Here is a 17,127-nt window from a genome sequence, read left to right on the forward strand (position 1 = left end):
GCCTGTCTAACATTGTTCTAATGTTGAATATCACTTGCTTTAACCAGCAGACAATTTCAGAGTAGATTAGACCACAGAGATCTGGGGTTGATGCTTGTAGGCTGTGCAAACAATGTTCAGGTCAAAGTTCAGCCTTCTGGACAAAGTTTTTAGCATTTTTGTTACACTGGAGAAGGTAAGCACTTCACTCTGCTTGTAAAGACAGTTTTGTTTTTGTAACAAACGGATTGAATGTAATGTGCTGTGGACTATTTATTACTGCGGAGCATGGACATTTTGATTTATTAAATCGTCAATATTTTTACATCCGGTAAATGGTCTCTTTCTTACAGTACTGAGGATATTGTCCTAGAAATGAGTTAATGGCAGTAATTATGTTGTTTTTTTCTTAAATAAATTACTGAGACTATAATGCATTCTCGCTAGCAATCTTTAGTGCACATAGACAAACAAGATACCAATACAGACCTGAGCTCTGGAATTTGGGTGTCAGTTTTCGAGAATGACCCCTGAAGGAGAGGTGGGTGGGAACTAACTGGAGCAAACAAAATTCTTACAGTGGCTGAATTAGGTTTTTCAGTTACAGAAAGCACATGGGATAGTGTGATACAAGTTTGAGAGCCTATTTTTCCTTCAAAGACCTGAGGTAATGTTGTTCATTGCCTGATTTTTGGCAAAAAACTACCAGTGCTTTCCACAGCATGAGGAATGCTGGAAAGGAAACCATATATCACTCACACAGTATCAGGCTGCAACAATGAATGATAATTGATTTACCTAAGATGACTAAAAGATAAGTATAAGATGGCACAGCTTTTTTCACACTAACATTTTAAACTGTTTTTAGAATTTGCTTGAAAACGAATAGAATGAGGATGCTGAAGAAAACCTCCACACTCATTTTGAGTAGAGGAATTGCAACTTTTCAGAGCACATGGTGCAAAAAGGGTAAATGGATCTTCTCATATAAAAGTATTTTGTACACACAGCTCAAGGCATGATGATAATAACGAGTTATTATTAAATTATCCTGACCTGTTCTCTCAGACAGCCTCTTCAGAGTTCATCCATGTGTGTCGCAGGCAGTGGCAGAAAACAAGCCAGTGGTTGCCCTAGAGAGCACGATTATCACACATGGCATGCCCTATCCACACAACCTGAGGTGCCCTGAATGACCTTTAAGTGTCAGCAAACTCTGATACCTGAAGTTAATATTTGTTACAATTATTGATAATGACAGCATTGCTGTATTGTTGTATCCAGCACAGCAAAGGAGGTAGAGGCCCTTGTACGAGCTGAAGGAGCTACTCCAGCCACAGTGGGTGTCATTGAGGGAGCGATCCATGTTGGTCTGACATCAGAGGAGCTAGACCACCTCGCCCGATGCAAGAGCTCCCTGAAGGTGTCACGTCGTGATCTGCCATATGCCATAAGCAAAGTAATATACTTGGCAAAAATACTTACTAAATTATCTTATATACATGAAGGTTGGTGTGATCATAGGGTCTCTCATCCAGTTGAATTACCTGAGTCTTTAATTTCTGGCTGTATTTTAATGCTTTCCATCAGTATATGTGTTATTTTGTCAGGCACTCTCTGGAGGAACAACAGTGTCAGCCACTATGATAGTGGCACATCAAGCTGCCATCCCTGTGTTTGTCACAGGAGGCATTGGAGGGGTTCACAGAGACGGAGAGAACAGTAAGCACACTTTCACCCTGTTGGAAAATACAGCACTGATACCTTTAAAACACAGGGACAATTTATTCCGACTGACTGGATGGTTTTGATCTCCTTTCACATGGAATTTGTCCTCAGACTAAACATTATTGTCAGCAGGTATATTCTATATCAATCTCAATATCATGGCAGGGCTATGAGTGGATGGTAGGATGCTTACGAAATCAAACATGATCTTGTCATTCAGAGGAGTCACGTAAGAGCCAACTCGTGATTATAGGATAGCCCACCTTCATGTGTAAGAACACCAAAACTGTCAGGATAGTGAGTTTTCCCGTCATAAGGAAAAGAATAAGATTTTAACACCTTATTGTGAAGAACCACATTAGTTATGGGGAGGCTTACCATTAGATACTAATTTAATTATTCCTCCAGGCCTGGACATCAGTGCAGATCTGACTGAGCTGGGCAGGACTCCAACTGCTGTGATCTGTGCTGGTGTCAAGTCTATTCTGGATATTGGTCGCACCCTTGAATTCCTCGTAAGATATTGAGATAATTTTTCAATGAAGTTCCATCCAAGTGTGTCTTAGCTTTTTGTTTTGCATCGTATTGGTGGAGATCAATGACTTAAACTAAAATGATCATGTGACTGTTTATTTTTTTTGGTTATGTATTTTTAATCAGGAGACACAGGGTGTATGTGTAGCCACTTATGGAACATCAAAGAATTTCCCTGCCTTCTTCTCTCAACAAAGTGGATTCACTTCCCCGTATCAAGTCAGCAACCCAGAGGAGGCTGCCACACTTATTGGTTTATCAACATTTTATATTCTCAACATTGGTAGTTTCCCTAAGGACTAACAAATAAGAAATAAAGTTTCAGTGCAGATTAGAATCACTTAATTTTACAAGCCTTAAAGCTTAACAAATAGTATATCATGGACAGAATATAGTATTTTTAAACCAGTCTGCCTATTGTACTGTTACTCTGTTATTTTTCTTCTTTATGTATGTTTGTCGGTTGTGTCTTTCAGCAAGTACTCTATCATTGGGGCTTCAAAGTGGTGTCCTCATAGCAGTGCCCATCCCAGAAGAACATGCAGCAGCAGGCCAGCAGATAGAGGAAGCCATACATGCTGCAGTGACGGAGGCGAGGTACAAAAAATCTCTGTTGTAATCTCTTATGGTGTTTCTACAACAGCCATTTGTGATTTTCAGATAACATTAAAAGAAGATTTGTATGAATTTCTTTGTGGTGATGACATCATGCAGACTATTGATTTAAGCCAGAAAAGGATAATTTTCTGTTCTCTTGTTGATTCACCCAGTGCTAAAGGGATCACAGGAAAAGATGTGACACCATTCATTCTTCAAAAGGTCAATGAGCTGACTAAAGGAAAGTCCCTTCAGGCCAGTATCCTTAAGAAAATCAGAATCATTGAGACTTCTTACAGAAAATAACATTATATCAAATTCTTTGGAAACAAAGATGAACATACACTTCAACCTTATCAGCTCTCACAGGCCTGATAATGTTACAGTGCAGTGACCTCTAAGGTCTACTGTTGATGACCTTTGGCATATACTACACTGTCCTTAACTCCTCATGTTTTCAGACATTGCTCTTATTCGCAACAATGCTAGAGTTGGAAGCCAGATAGCCTGTGCACTGTCAAAACAAATGAGTGAGAGAAAGTTAAGAAGCAGAACTCTTCATTGTGGAAAGCGCTCATTAAACTCAGAATCAGATATTGTGAGTATAAACATATATGATGTTCAGTGTTAGTCAAATGACACAATACAGTACCCACAGTGCTGTTCTTTCACAGGTTGTTATAGGAGGAATAAATGTGGATTTTATTGCTAAAGGAAAAATGAAAACATTTCATGTAAGTTTATTTTACAACATGTATTTATCTGCAAGACTCCAGATCATCTAAGACAAGACAATAACATAGGTTATATTGATTTATTTGAACAATGCTCTCTTTTAGTTTGGGCAGACTAACCCAGGAAGCGTCTGTCAATCGTTTGGTGGTGTAGGAAGAAATGTTGCTGGTGAGTGTTTTATCTAATTCTGTTCATGCGTACTTTCGTCAGCAGTTTAAATCTGATTGTGTCAAACTCACTTCTTTGGTGTTTTTCTTCAAGACTCCCTGTCTCGTCTAGGCCACAGGCCTCTGTTTGTGTCTGCTACCGGAGCTGATTCACACAGTGATGCAGTGTTAAACTATTGCAAACATATGGTATGTGAGCATTAGAGTTGAGTTAAGCATGAACTTAAGCATGAAATCCCTTTTATTCATATATGATTTTAAGAGGTTTTTTGAGTTTTTTTCACCACCTTGTGGGCCCACTTCAGAAATTGGGATTGTTTGCAATGTAAGTTGTCAGCAGGTAATGTTGACGACCTGGACGTGCCCTGGGGCAGACGCTGAAGAGATTATATATCTCAGCTGACCTGGGAACTCAGGAACCCCCTGGAAGAGCTTGAAATTATTGCTGGGCATAGGGACGTCTGGACCGCCTTAATGAGCCTGCTGCCACTGTGACCCAATCCCAGATAAGCAGCAGAAACTATATTAATAGTTTTTTTTATTATTTTTTTCTTATTTCTGTAAGAACACAAGTGGTGTGGCAAGACTGAAAGGGCAAAGTACAGCCACTTATTGTGCTGTTATCACTGAGAGTGGAGAACTGAGTCTTGGATTGGGTGACATGGATATACATCAGCAAATCACAGAGCACTATGTAAGTTCAACTGAGAGAAACTAATTTTTAGCCAGACTATGTAGGATTTATATTTTTAACTATTTTAAGTTTAGTTCTTAAACTTTTAATCATGCTCAACCCACATGTTGGTACTATATGTGGTATTCAACTATAGCCATTAAATGTAGTTATGTGGTATGCAGTTACCTCTGTATCTAGTTATTTGTATTGTCAGTGGATATGCACAAATGACTTACATGCTTATTTAATTCTATTTGTTAATTCGATCTTGAAATATTTTTATAGGTGTCACAGTTTGAGAAACAGCTTTCATCAGCCACTCTTTTGTGTCTTGATGGAAACATTCCTGTCTCCACCATCAACTATGTTTGTTCTGTTGCCAGAAAGCACAGCATCAATCGTAAGCATGGGTAGATGGTCATTAAATGATGATAAATGATCTTAAATAGCGGCCTCCTTTGATTTTGAAGTAATATGTGACTTAATGTTTGTTATAGTTTGGTATGAGCCAACGGATACAGAAAAGGCTTGTAAGCCTTTTCTGTCAGATGCCTGGAAGTCTATGTCCTATTCATCTCCAAACCTTGCAGAGTTGTGCACTATGACCAAAGCACTGGGTATCCCGACACCTGAAGGTGAACAAATGTCAACTGAAAGATACTGTATATGACAGTATTTTAATGGTTTAGCTGTAGGCTCATTTCCTTTTTTCGCTCTACTGTCAGTTTCCCATGCATAGTTACTATTGTGAAAAATGAAAATAGTGGGATAGTAGCTAAGGATGTGGTTTTGTGTTGTGGGGTGGCAGTGCTGCCAAACTCTCTTGAGGAAGTGCTGAGTGTTGCTGTGGCTCTTTCACGCCCCCTCCTGGAGCATCTTCACTGTCTGGTGGTGACTCTGGGGGCTATGGGTGTGCTGGTGTGCGGAGAGCATGATGATGCTGGCTCAGTCAACCTGCAGCCCAGAAAACAGAAGCGGGTAAGCAACTGTTGTTGTTGATGATGATGTTGATAGTGATAGTATAGATAATTTTTATTGCACTTCTTTTTGCAGAGAAGAGAGCTTTGTGCTCTACACTACCAAGCGCTGACTGTGAAAGCAGAAGAGACAATGAATGTGTCAGGGGCAGGAGATAGGTGCTAAAAATTTTCTTGACCTATTTCTTATTTACTATTCCTATTTTAAATTATTGTTCTTCCCCTGCTACTGTTTTCAGCCACTTTTCACTTCCCATGACCGCTATTCTCAGTCAATGACATTTTTTTTCTGTCACTCAAAAAATAATATTTTAACAGTGGAACACAAGAAACTCATAATTGCTCTGTCTGCAGTCTTGCAAGTGCCTTGATGGCTGGGATTGTCCAGGGGCGAGATACAGACAGCTGTGTTCGGATGGGACTCCTGGCTGCAAGGTTATCCTTGGCATCGCCACACCCCATTCCCCCCACACTCACTTTAGACTCTGTGGATCCCACAAAAGTCCAAACCCAGAACTGGTCCAAACCGAGCTTCATGTGGATATATTAAAAAATGATTATGAAGCAACAGAAATATGTGTAGATTTGAGCTGTTATGTGCTGATTTGTTTAACAAATAAGTCTTAGTATTTTAACATTTACACCCTTAAGAGCTTGCAAAAATGCAAATGGACACTTTTTCCACAAATATATTTGACCTCATGATTACAAATTGTATATAGATTATAGGCTACATTTAAGATAGTTTAATATTGTCATTTTTAGTGAAGTACTCAGATTCTAAAATACCACATTATTTAATAAGCCACATTTAATTCAATATGTTAACTACTTCCTATACTGAATATCCTATACTGACAAAATCATATTTTGTCAGCTGATCATATGTAAATCTGTAAAATTAAAATTTACCAAATACCTAACTACTGAATGTATCTGCAGGTGTTAAATGGTCCTGAAAGGTAATAAAAAGCCTAAACTTGAATTACAAAGGGTTTAATGTTTTTGTTGTCTCTTGCTGATAGTAGGCCTAATATTACTTGTAAAATGATTTTTTTATGAGGGTCTAACAAAAGTCAGGCTAGAAAAGTAGGACACGATTGTTTCACATGTCTGATATTATGTAAAATTCCTATTTGGACTATTATTATTTTTGTTTTTGGTTAATCCTTCCATCCATCTACCCATATCCACTGATCCAAACAAATCTATTGTTTTGATGAATGTCAGTAAATTTTAGGTCATGTCACCCCCATTCATTGTAATAGATACTATTCATACTTAGGTCAGTTTAACCATGAAATAGTATTAAATTGAATTATGTGCTATTAAAATATAAAAATGATCTGGACAAGTATTAAGTTTAATTTGGCAAACCCTGCAGAAAAGTGTTAGTGATTAGTGTAAATAATTTCCTAATAAACCTTATTTTCTGAAGTGCAGTACTTAAAATGCGTGTTTATTAAACACTTTTGTCTCAGATGTCATATTTCTCAGGCTTGTAGAAAATGTTTACCCTGGTCTTAGCCTAGAACTACTGAAAACTCAATCTCCCATGAAGCGTCTGTCCATCTGCGCAGACTCCGAGGCACCGAATACTTGCCCCCATTCCCTCCTCCCTACTTTAATGCTAGCTAAGATGGTGGTTTGAGCGTAAATTGTCTCTACAATACCAAGAAAAGAAAGGCGCAAAACATCTTTATAGCCTTTTAATTATAACAGAACAACACATTTACGGTTATTTTAAGAGGCCGTTTACAGAAATTTTGACATTTCAGATACATTGGCTCGCAGTCCCCGCCCAATTTGGTGTGACTCCCTTGGAGTGGAATTCTAAGCTAAATACGGACAGGGTAAGTAACGCTAATGTTAGCCAAGTTGTTTGCTGGGCTAGCCAGCTTCCGTTTTTCCTCAATAAATAAAGGAAACTTGGGCCTGTTGTGATTTTTAAGACTGGCATTAGAACATTCACAAACATATTGTATCACTGTCTAGGCAATCTTAATGTCATGGGAACAGTGTCAGTTGTTTATAGTGCCAACAACTTGTTTCCAGCTCAGCGGTACCTTGTGTAGGCCGCGTCGCAAGCTTGGCTCCAAAGCCCTGTGCATTTTGATGATAATGTAGCTTGCGAGCTACGCCGAAGCTAGCGGTTAGCATGAAGCAAGCTGTCAGTCAATATGTGTGAGGAAGCGTAACGTTATGTCACACATTTTTATTATTGTCTGCCGATACTATCGAGTTAGTATTCATCTTGGTGTGTTTTGTTCTTATGATTAAACGTACAATTGGTCTTAAATATTCGCTATCACTCAGACCCGGCTTCTTTTACCAATTGGCGGCTAATGTTACCTTAGCCTAACGTTAGTCAAATAACATCTGTCATAATGCACGATCCAGAAGACAGAGCAGCTGAAGTTACCAGCCTGGCTAACTAGGTTTTCTGGATACATCCAACAATGAGTTGACATTTGCGAGTGAAGCAATAGAGCTGTGATTCTCTTGTACATGTTGATTAATTAGCAAAGGCTGCCAGGTATTTCAGATAGTGGCATTTCCCTGTTATCGTCGGATTTAACTTTACATTACTGGCGTTAGTCAGTCTGGGTTTGTAAGCGGGTTAGCCTGCTGGCATTGGTGCTGTCACGTAAAAACCAGGATGACGTTTAAGTGCTAACAATCGACTATTCATTTGCGAAAAAACACGATTTGGTGGATTTCCCTTTGAACGTCAAACATAAGGATGTGTAAAGTATTGTCAAACGATACCACAACATCCGCATTATCATGCAATCACGATGACCGCTGCTTTCGGCGTGTTTTAAGCTGAACACTCAGTTTATTAGGTACGCCTTGCTAAATCCCAGGGAGTGTAATTTAGCAGCACTGCAGTAAATCCGTGAAGGTTACTATTCAGTTTTTGTCAAAACTGTTTTAGAAAGGTTCAGTTTTGTGGTCTTTTTCTAGCTAGTGACCATCACCATCACAAGGTGAGGTCTCCAGATCGTTGACCACAACCCACAACTTGGAGATAATCAGTCTACAGTCATAGATATATATGAAGATCACCCAGTATTGACATTTAGGGATGATGAACAGGTACATGTTTGACAGTTTCAGAAGAGTAATCAGCAGCTGTTTTGATGATTGATTAATTCTTTCAGTCACTTTTAAGCAAGAATAAAAAATGCCAAACATAACTTGTGAAATTTGCAGCTTTTCTGACATTTGAAGATGTTACCTTAATGACATTGACATTTTATATTTTTGGAGTTGTGAAAAAAATCTGACAAAATGAATGAATAGTTGCTATTTGTAGAAGAATATTCTCATCTAATGACCTAGCAACTGAGTATACTGTTTCTTCTGCTGCTGAAAAGGTAAAACTGTGCATGAAAGGTTGTGTGTTTTAATTGCAATTTATAGTACTCAGTCAGATACTGTGATTGATGGTCGTAGACTGTTGCAGAGGATGTGCTAATTTGTGTGAGGAACAATAGGTTCAGTTAGTATAAAGAATTTGTTTGGGTGACTGTATTTTCATCAGATTCATATCTTCACTTCTTAGCCCTGTGCTCTGTGACCAGCTTCAACACACACCCTTGCCGTGCCATAGGATGTCCCACAGCCCTGAAATGAAGGACGACCCCATGGAGTGCCCCCTGTGCATGGAACCACTGGAGATTGACGATGTCAACTTTTTCCCCTGCACCTGCGGCTACCAGATCTGCCGCTTCTGTTGGCATCGCATCCGCACAGATGAAAATGGCCTCTGCCCTGCCTGCAGAAAGGTGATGAAATGTTGAGATGATTGTGATTCCAGAGAAACTCATTACAACTGAAGTTGTCTGTCATGACAGCAGTGGCGTGTGTTTAGGAAAGTGATGCTACTGGCTGGCCAAATGCCCATTGAACACCCCATTGACAACTTAAGGCAGCAGTTACCCATTGTCTTTTACAATGCCACGTAATTTAGACTGTAGGGGATTATTTTGGTTGAAAGTAGAAACTAAATTATTTATTTTTCTGTGTAGCCATATCCAGAGGATCCAGCTGTATACAAGCCTCTGTCACAGGAGGAGATCCAAAGGATAAAAAATGAAAAGAAGCAGAAGCAGAATGAGAAGAAGCAGAAAGTGACGGAAAATCGCAAGCATCTGGCCAGCGTCAGAGTGGTCCAGAGAAACCTGGTGTTTGTGGTGGGTCTCTCACAACGACTCGCTGACCCAGAGGTGAGTACAGTGTCACCAGTTCATCACAGGCAACACAAATCACTGAACTAATTACTGAAGTCACCAGCTGCTAGATTTATCTTGAACTTGGTTAACACAACAGTAAAGATTAAAATCACTTTGACAGGGAATGATTTTAATATATTGCTCTTTCAGTGGAATTTCCCACAGAAACCTAAAGTGTAAAGTGTGTATTGAATTATGTACGACCTTGTGATAAGTGGGGTTTTTTTTTGTGCATTGTGCCCACAGGTCCTAAAACGACCAGAGTATTTCGGAAGGTTTGGGAAAATCCATAAAGTGGTCATCAACAATAGCACATCTTATGCAGGTTCACAGGTGAGAGGTTCAATCAAACCGACAGGATTTAAATAATATTTTATAGATTAAATTATTAATATATGAAAATATTTGTAAACATATATTCATCCCTAGAAACAATTGCTAACTGTAGCTCTAGAGAGGCATAAACACAGTTAAGTAGCTGCAGTTGCTCTGTTTGAATTGTATGTTTACTTAAATGTTCTGGTTTTCCAGGGGCCCAGTGCCAGTGCTTATGTCACTTACATCCGCTCTGAAGATGCACTAAGAGCAATACAATGTGTGAACAATGTGGTTGTTGATGGCAGAACACTCAAGGTGAGAAGTTCATCACAACACAAGATTTTTTTCGAATATATTAAGTGCTGGTCTTTTCATGGCTATAATTAGAAAAGTTAAAAGTTTTTCCTTTGAATTTGACTTTCAGTGTTTCTTGTCTTAATGTTACAGGCTTCTTTAGGCACGACAAAGTACTGCAGTTACTTTCTTAAAAGTATGCAGTGTCCCAAACCTGATTGTATGTATTTACATGAGCTGGGGGATGAAGCGGCTAGCTTTACTAAAGAAGAGATGCAGGTAAAGTTTGGTTTGTCATTCTCCATAAATCTTTGTTACAGTTCTGTCTGAGTTGTTAATGGTTGCATAGGCTTCAGTTATTTCAGGTTGTCATTTATTTGTAGGCGGGGAAACATCAAGAGTATGAGCAGAAACTCCTCCAAGACCTCTATAAAATTAACCCTAGCTTTCTACAACCTCCAGCATGTGGAACAGAGAAGTCAAAGAGTAAATCCAACTCCACACAGAGGTAGTTTTTAAATGTAATTTCATCTGCGTTCTCTAATTTCTTCTATAGAGCGTCGTCATTATTTTATTTCCTTGTCTTGTTGTTTAACAGAACCAACAACAGCAATGGTAAAGATGGGTGGCCAACTTTGTCAGGGCATAACAAACTTGCCAATGGGCTTTCAGAGGACCGCAAGTCCCCTCCGCTGCTAGACTATCTAGACCAAGAAGTTATTACTTCAGAAGGACTAGATACAGAGCTGGGTCCTGGCCAGCGTACTGCCCTCTCCCCCTTCTCTTCTAACTGTGACAGTAACAGGTAATACAAACCACTCATCAGCAAGAGAAAAAAAGTATTTTGCTTTTTGTTTTATGTACAATTAGTTTTTATATGTCTAAATATTTCTTTCCCATCTGCAGTCCCAGTGACAAACCTCCAGAATCAATCGGTATGGTGAATGGAGAGTCTTTACAACAGGTGAAAAAACCTTACCACTTGTTATTTCAGCTACATCTTAATGTTGAACAATCTCATAAGCATTTGTCCTTTCTTTTTGTAGATGCCCACCAGTGACTCCCCCTCCCCTCCCCCGGGTTTAACTAAGCCCAGCCTGGTGGTGCCCATCAGCGTGTCAGACCTCACAGCACGTTCGCCTTTTGAGGGTGCTGCAGCTGAGTCGCAGTCACTCTTTTCAGACAACAGTAATTTCAGACATCCTAATCCTCTCCCTGCTGGCCTTCCTCCCTTCCCCAGCTCCCCCCGCGGCAGTTCTGACTGGCCTATGACCCCTGAACCACAGAGCCTGTTCACATCAGGTAAAGTAGAGATTTAATGAATTTTTTTCTTATGTTGTAAATAAGTAATTGGTTGTCCTTTTTAAACAGTAATGCCACAAAGTCACAGCACGAATTTATGTACTTTTCAAAAACTGTAGCCGCTATATTCCTACAATTTGTTGTTATAATGCTGTGACCATTAGCATTGTGCACCATAATATTGATTACAATGGTGTCTCATTTTATTATTTTCTGCTGTTGCAATCATAAATTGCCCTGGTTAAATGTGAATGACTAACATATTAAGAAGCTGGCCCCTGTTAATCAATTCAGCTGTTTGTCATGGACCTTGTCAACAATTGGTCGATAATTCTTGTTTTATAGTCTGTTTTTTATGGAAATGAGCTGTTAGTGATTAGTCATTACTGAATGACGCAACTCTGGCTTCCCTGTAGTGTTAACAAATGTGTTAGTCTTTAATAAGCTCAGTATTTTTAAAAGAGTTTTCTGTATGACAGCATTAATATTAAGATAATATCACAGAGACCGTTTGAGGAGGAGAGGTAACTGTTGCAGCCTCGCTAATCTCAATGGGCAAAGTGATCCAAAGTCAAACTGCTAAAGCTTTTGTCATGAGCCAATCAACTAATCAGTTGATCAGGCAAATAAATTGTATTGCTATTAAATAATCTCTGACAGCTCCAGTAACTTGTCTTCATTCCTCACAGACACTATACCAGTGTCGTCTTCTACAGACTGGCAGGCGGCCTTTGGCTTTGGGTCATCTAGCAAACAGCAAGATGACGACCTGGGCTTTGATCCTTTTGACGTCACCCGTAAGGCCTTGGCCGACCTGATAGAGAAGGAGCTGTCGGTACAGGATCAGAGCCCCTCGTCCCCAGGGCCCCTTTCTCAGGGGAGCACCCATGGTCTGCCACCCCTCAACCCTAACCCCAGCACCTCTCACCACTTCCCCAGTGGCCTGCCACGCCTCCCCCAGCTCCACCACAGAGGTGTCTACAGCTCCTTCAGTTTCCCCGGCAGTCAGAACAGCCAGGCCAGTCAGCAGCAGCCAGCTGCCAGACACCCCTGGATGGGCGTCCCCACACGGAATAACCTCACACACTTGAACCACTCAGCCAGTGCTGCCTCACACAGTAATTTCCTGGACCTGAATCTGCCCCCTCAGCACAACACAGGGCTGGGAGGGATCCCCATTTCAGGTACCAGACACCTCGGTTACTCTGGCACCTTCCTGTACCCTGTGAAGGCAATGCATGTAAAACAGATCAGATGTGTCACATAATGATGTTATTGAATGTCACAGCATATGTATACTCTGATGTAGCATTGTAATATGTGTTTCAATTAGCTTGTAATGACCTTACAGTGGAAACAAAAATACTTACAAATGCAGTTTTGCAGTTAACCACTAGTCTGTGATCAGAACCACTTAACTGACTTATCCATTATCCTTTCCCACAGAAAACAGTGGCTCTATAGACGGCTTAAATGTGAAAGAGTGGCAGGATGGCCTGAGAGCTCTCCTGCCAAACATTAATATCAACTTCGGGGGTCTCCCAAACTCCTCTTCCTCTTCATCCTCCTCATCCTCCAACAGTGTTAATCACATCGGTGGGCCAGCAGGCATTTCACACAGCCTGAGCTGGGATGGCACAGCCAGTTGGATGGATCCTGCTATCATCACAGGTAGAAATTGTAATGTAAATGTAAAAGGGCAAAACATTTGCTAATTTAGGCTGTTTTATATCATTCTAAATCAGACTGCACCTGTCTTTAAGATGAGTTATTTTTTATGAGGCTTTTTAAAGTTATAAAGATATATTTTGGATTTTTGTCTGTTTTTGATGTAGTTCCTTTTTTTTTTTTTTAATTTAAAGTGACTCAAAAGAATCAGTTATCACTAATTGCTGGAATCTTTCCTGTTTATCATCTAATCAATTACTTGTTTCAGCTCTAATGTCAGCTATAGTATGTTAATCTCACCAAAGGAATCGGTTGCCAGTATTTTGAGTTTTTTAAATTTTGACAAGAGTTGTAAACCAAAACCTAACGGTATTTGTATTTGCTGCAGTGATGTTGTGATGAGAAGTGTTATCCTATCGGTGTCTTCCTGTATTTTTGTCATCGCTCACCTGTTGTAATCCCCCACACCCCACCCCCAGGCATCCCGGCCTCTGCAGGCAGCAGTTTAGACTGTCTCCAAGACGACAACCCACCACACTGGCTCAAGTCCCTGCAGGCGCTCACAGAGATGGACGGCCCAGCCAACTCAGCGCTGCCCACCCCCCAGCCCCTTCACAGCGGCCTCCTCGATGCCCACCTTCCCCTCCACCACAGAGCCGCCGGCGGCTGGGCTCCCTACCTGCCCCCTCCCACAGCCAACCCTGCCAGCCAGTTCCACTCCCCTCCCCCAGGCTTCCAGACCGCCTTCAGACCCCCAGGACAGCCCGCCACAGAGCTGCTACAGAGTGCTGCTGTGGACCGCCACTGAACACAGACTACAGCAGGCACCCATCCTTTCCCCATTACTACTTTATACCCACTCATCCCATCCCCCACCCACCCTCTCTCCCCAATGCAATACACACCAATCTGCAGAGTATGAAAAATTATTAACAAAGTAACATGCTTTCTTCTCTTTATCTTTCCTCCTCCTTTTTCGTCTACTCCGAAGGCCTATTTGTTTTTGTTTTTGTTTGTGGCACATGAGTTATCAGTACCCTTTGTCTGCTACATCACCACTCCTCAGACCTACTTCTGGGTGTAACATGGAGGTTCATTGTCTAGCTTACTGTTAACAGACAGCACAAGAACAGTATAGTATCGAGCGCCCAGTGGTGACACGAGTTAACTCCACAAACTGGCAAAGAAACAAATTAGCTGAAGTGAGGTCTTTTTAAAATTAACTAATGATTAAGCATGAACAGCATTTGTGTTTCTGAAAGTTAAAGTCACAATTAGTTTTTGAGGAACGAAGTAAGCTGTGAATCTGCTCTTGAAGCTTTGCCCCAAAGACCCTTGTCCTCCCCACTTTAACAGGAGACTGTGAAACGGTTAACCCTTACAGCTAAGTCGTGAATAAGACGAGGTGAGAGAGAGACACAGAGAGAAAGAGCCAAAGAGTGGCACTTGGCTTTTGTGAGTGAGGTTTTTATAAATATGGAGATGGAAAAAAAAAAACTGAGATTTGACTTGTAGACAGTGAATGCAGATGACACCAGGGAGTTGACGGCACAGGCTATGCATGGGCTCCCTGTTAGGTAGAGGCACAAATGGCCTGATTTAGAGGCCACTTGGCCCACGTTCCCTTTAGTGGAGGGCTCCCACTGGTCCGGTCCTGATGGAGGGAAAATTTTGCTGAACCTCTGTATCAGAGGATAGAGCACTGCCTGACCGCAGGGAGCCAGGGCTTTGGGAGACCGTGGCACACATCCTGAGTACTAGGGTTAGATTCTTACTCACAGTGCCACTGTGTGGTACCTACAGTAGCTAGCCCTAACATGGACAGCCACAATAGATAGGACAATGACTAGATGGCTGAGGAAATGTCAAAAATACTAACGAGGGTAGTAAAAGTGGTTAGCAGGTCCCTTCGTTTGACACACGAGGGATTAAATGAGGCCTTAAAATTGACAGAAGGGAGCTTGAACGTTAGGAAGGGAAGTCCAGCATAAATGATTGCTGATAAATATGCAATATTGTATGTGGCTTCACCTGTATGCGAGTGTGTCACAAAGAAAGGTGCTGCAAGACAATACCAAGTACTGTAGTAGTGATTTGAGGAGCTCTCAGCCTTTGAGATCAACCTCTCCCACCACCGCCTTTTTCTTTTTTTTTTTTTTTTTTTTTGTTTTTTTGAAGTCTTAATTCTGATTCATGTTCGCTCTGTCTCTTTCTCTCTTACCACCCCTTCTTCCCCTCCTGTTGTTCCCTATTTAACAGTATTCACAGAAATGAACAAACCCATCCAGGAGAAACCAACACAGTCATACAGTGGGTTTTAACATGATGTTGCAAGAAAAAAAACAAATTGAGGCGCTTAAAAGGAAGTGAACTGCCCTCTGCAGGTCTAAAAAACAAACCTTAAATAAAACTGAAAACTTAAATCTGGTGTTTGTCTGCTGTTGTGTTCTCATCTCCCTGACTCAAACATGTGTACTCAGGAATATTTAAACTTTGAAGTACTCACCACCATACCGAATATTGCTCCAGTCATAGGACGCCACTATAAATAACTCATTTTTTTATTCCAGTGTTGCCCACTAGGAGGCAGATCAGTCAGTGATGAAGGTCTGCAGTAAAACTTAAGTCTAGCACACACAAGGTGACTCAAATTGACTGTGTTTTCCACAATAAATTACATTATGCACATGAAATAACCAAATTCAACACAGTTGCAGATAGGATTGATGTTTTATCTCATTTCTTTCTACCATATCTCTGTCTCTTCAGTGTAGTACTGCTGAGGCAGAGCATTTGTGCATATCACAGCTCTTCAGCCTGCAGTCTGCACTCTCCCCAGTCAATGCAGCAGAGGATACCTGCAGCAGAGAAGTGTTTTTTTTTTTTTTTTTTTTTTTTGTGTCCTGTGTAGGACTTCTAACAGAAAGAGAGGAACACAGTTGATTCTTGCAGTGTGGCTTCACAATTTCTACAGCAGATTTCCGAGTCTGGCACATCTTCTATGCCGCTGACCACAAAGAGTGTGATGCTTGTCGTAATTTGGGTGACTGGATGAGGTAAACAGGAAGTATAATGTTTTTTTTCTGTTCTCTTTTTATTTCACAGTTTCAATGTACACATGGAAGTACTCTGGAATACTAAATAGAAAAATAAACCTCTTAAATAGTATATGACAATGCTTTTAATGCTAATGTAGATAAAAAATAAACAAAAAGGTTTGTTACCAGAAATTTTACATTAATTTAATTTACAAATTATTTAGTCTTTTTATATACAAACTAAACATGACATAAACTAGTAATAAAATCAATGTCTTGCCAAAAATTCTATAAGAGAGTAAATTTAAAAAAAAAGTGTGAGACAGATTTACAAAATGACCACAAGAAATACAGTATGCAGTTGCCATGGAGACAGTCAGCACAATTAGTTGTGGACTAACTAGAAGTTAAAGTTTCCGTATTATGCAAAATCGACTTTTTGGCCATTTTGGTACATTTATATGGCTGTCTGCTTTCTGTAGAGACACACTAAGTGAGGTAGAAAGTGGAAACCACTTCACCTCAGTCTGCTCAGATCAATGTTGGAGTCGCTTCACAATTGTGGTTGATACCGGGATCCATACTCAACATTCCATAAGCAGTCCTGCAATCTTTCAGTGGTGAGTTTCTATATTTTTAAATATGTTTTTTATAGTATTGACGTGTTAACATTAGCCACGTTAGCTGCATAAGTTGGCTAGCGCTAATGCTGCCTGGCTAACGTACTCTGTCTACATATAGCGTCGTTTTTACTCTGAAATAGGACAGGCTTGGGGTTTGTTTGGTAGTTTGAAAACGGGAGACGTTTAGATAACAGTTTTTTAGTGCGTCTGTTTCTTGGCCTGTTTATTTAAAGGCATTACAAGTCTGAGTAGT

The 17,127-nt window shown here is 40.4% G+C and overlaps 2 protein-coding genes across 3 annotated transcripts; both read left to right on the plus strand.

Moving 5' to 3' along the window:
• The first annotated feature begins 734 nt into the window (after positions 1-734).
• LOC113132418 (pseudouridine-metabolizing bifunctional protein C1861.05) lies at positions 735-5,977 on the plus strand. Its single transcript, XM_026310446.1, has 18 exons — positions 735-948; positions 1,048-1,162; positions 1,264-1,438; positions 1,590-1,701; positions 2,116-2,222; positions 2,368-2,494; positions 2,718-2,838; positions 3,012-3,097; positions 3,300-3,436; positions 3,513-3,572; positions 3,678-3,741; positions 3,835-3,929; positions 4,306-4,434; positions 4,702-4,816; positions 4,914-5,051; positions 5,225-5,394; positions 5,470-5,552; positions 5,748-5,977. The coding sequence occupies exons 1-18, from the start codon at positions 870-872 to the stop codon at positions 5,941-5,943; spliced, it is 2,109 nt and encodes a 702-aa protein (XP_026166231.1). The 5' UTR covers positions 735-869; the 3' UTR covers positions 5,944-5,977.
• A 1,044-nt stretch (positions 5,978-7,021) lies between these two features.
• On the plus strand, positions 7,022-15,636 carry cnot4a (CCR4-NOT transcription complex, subunit 4a). Of its 2 annotated transcripts, none has more exons than XM_026312093.1 (13): positions 7,022-7,246; positions 8,962-9,184; positions 9,428-9,625; positions 9,878-9,964; positions 10,163-10,264; positions 10,397-10,522; positions 10,627-10,751; positions 10,842-11,048; positions 11,150-11,207; positions 11,290-11,545; positions 12,235-12,729; positions 12,992-13,216; positions 13,693-15,636. In XM_026312093.1, the coding sequence occupies exons 2-13, from the start codon at positions 9,011-9,013 to the stop codon at positions 14,019-14,021; spliced, it is 2,382 nt and encodes a 793-aa protein (XP_026167878.1). In that variant the 5' UTR covers positions 7,022-7,246; positions 8,962-9,010; the 3' UTR covers positions 14,022-15,636. The 2 variants fall into 2 exon arrangements, with proteins under 2 accessions (XP_026167878.1, XP_026167879.1); XM_026312094.1 differs by having other exon boundaries at positions 8,981-9,184.
• The last annotated feature ends 1,491 nt before the right edge of the window (positions 15,637-17,127 follow it).

The sequence above is a fragment of the Mastacembelus armatus genome, chromosome 6 (genome assembly GCF_900324485.2).
Source record: "Mastacembelus armatus chromosome 6, fMasArm1.2, whole genome shotgun sequence".
In the NCBI taxonomy this organism is placed as follows: domain Eukaryota; kingdom Metazoa; phylum Chordata; class Actinopteri; order Synbranchiformes; family Mastacembelidae; genus Mastacembelus; species Mastacembelus armatus.

Bases quoted from the DNA above. Each gene is read 5' to 3' on its own strand.
- LOC113132418 (XM_026310446.1), top strand. From the start codon at position 870: ATGAGGATGCTGAAGAAAACCTCCACACTCATTTTGAGTAGAGGAATT. The intron at 3,742-3,834 runs GTGAGTGTTTTA...TTTTTCTTCAAG, and splicing joins TGTAGGAAGAAATGTTGCTG to ACTCCCTGTCTCGTCTAGGC. The intron at 5,553-5,747 runs GTGCTAAAAATT...CTCTGTCTGCAG, and splicing joins GTGTCAGGGGCAGGAGATAG to TCTTGCAAGTGCCTTGATGG.
- cnot4a (XM_026312093.1), top strand. From the start codon at position 9,011: ATGTCCCACAGCCCTGAAATGAAGGACGACCCCATGGAGTGCCCCCTG. The intron at 10,265-10,396 runs GTGAGAAGTTCA...TTAATGTTACAG, and splicing joins TTGATGGCAGAACACTCAAG to GCTTCTTTAGGCACGACAAA. The intron at 12,730-12,991 runs GTACCAGACACC...CCTTTCCCACAG, and splicing joins GGGAGGGATCCCCATTTCAG to AAAACAGTGGCTCTATAGAC.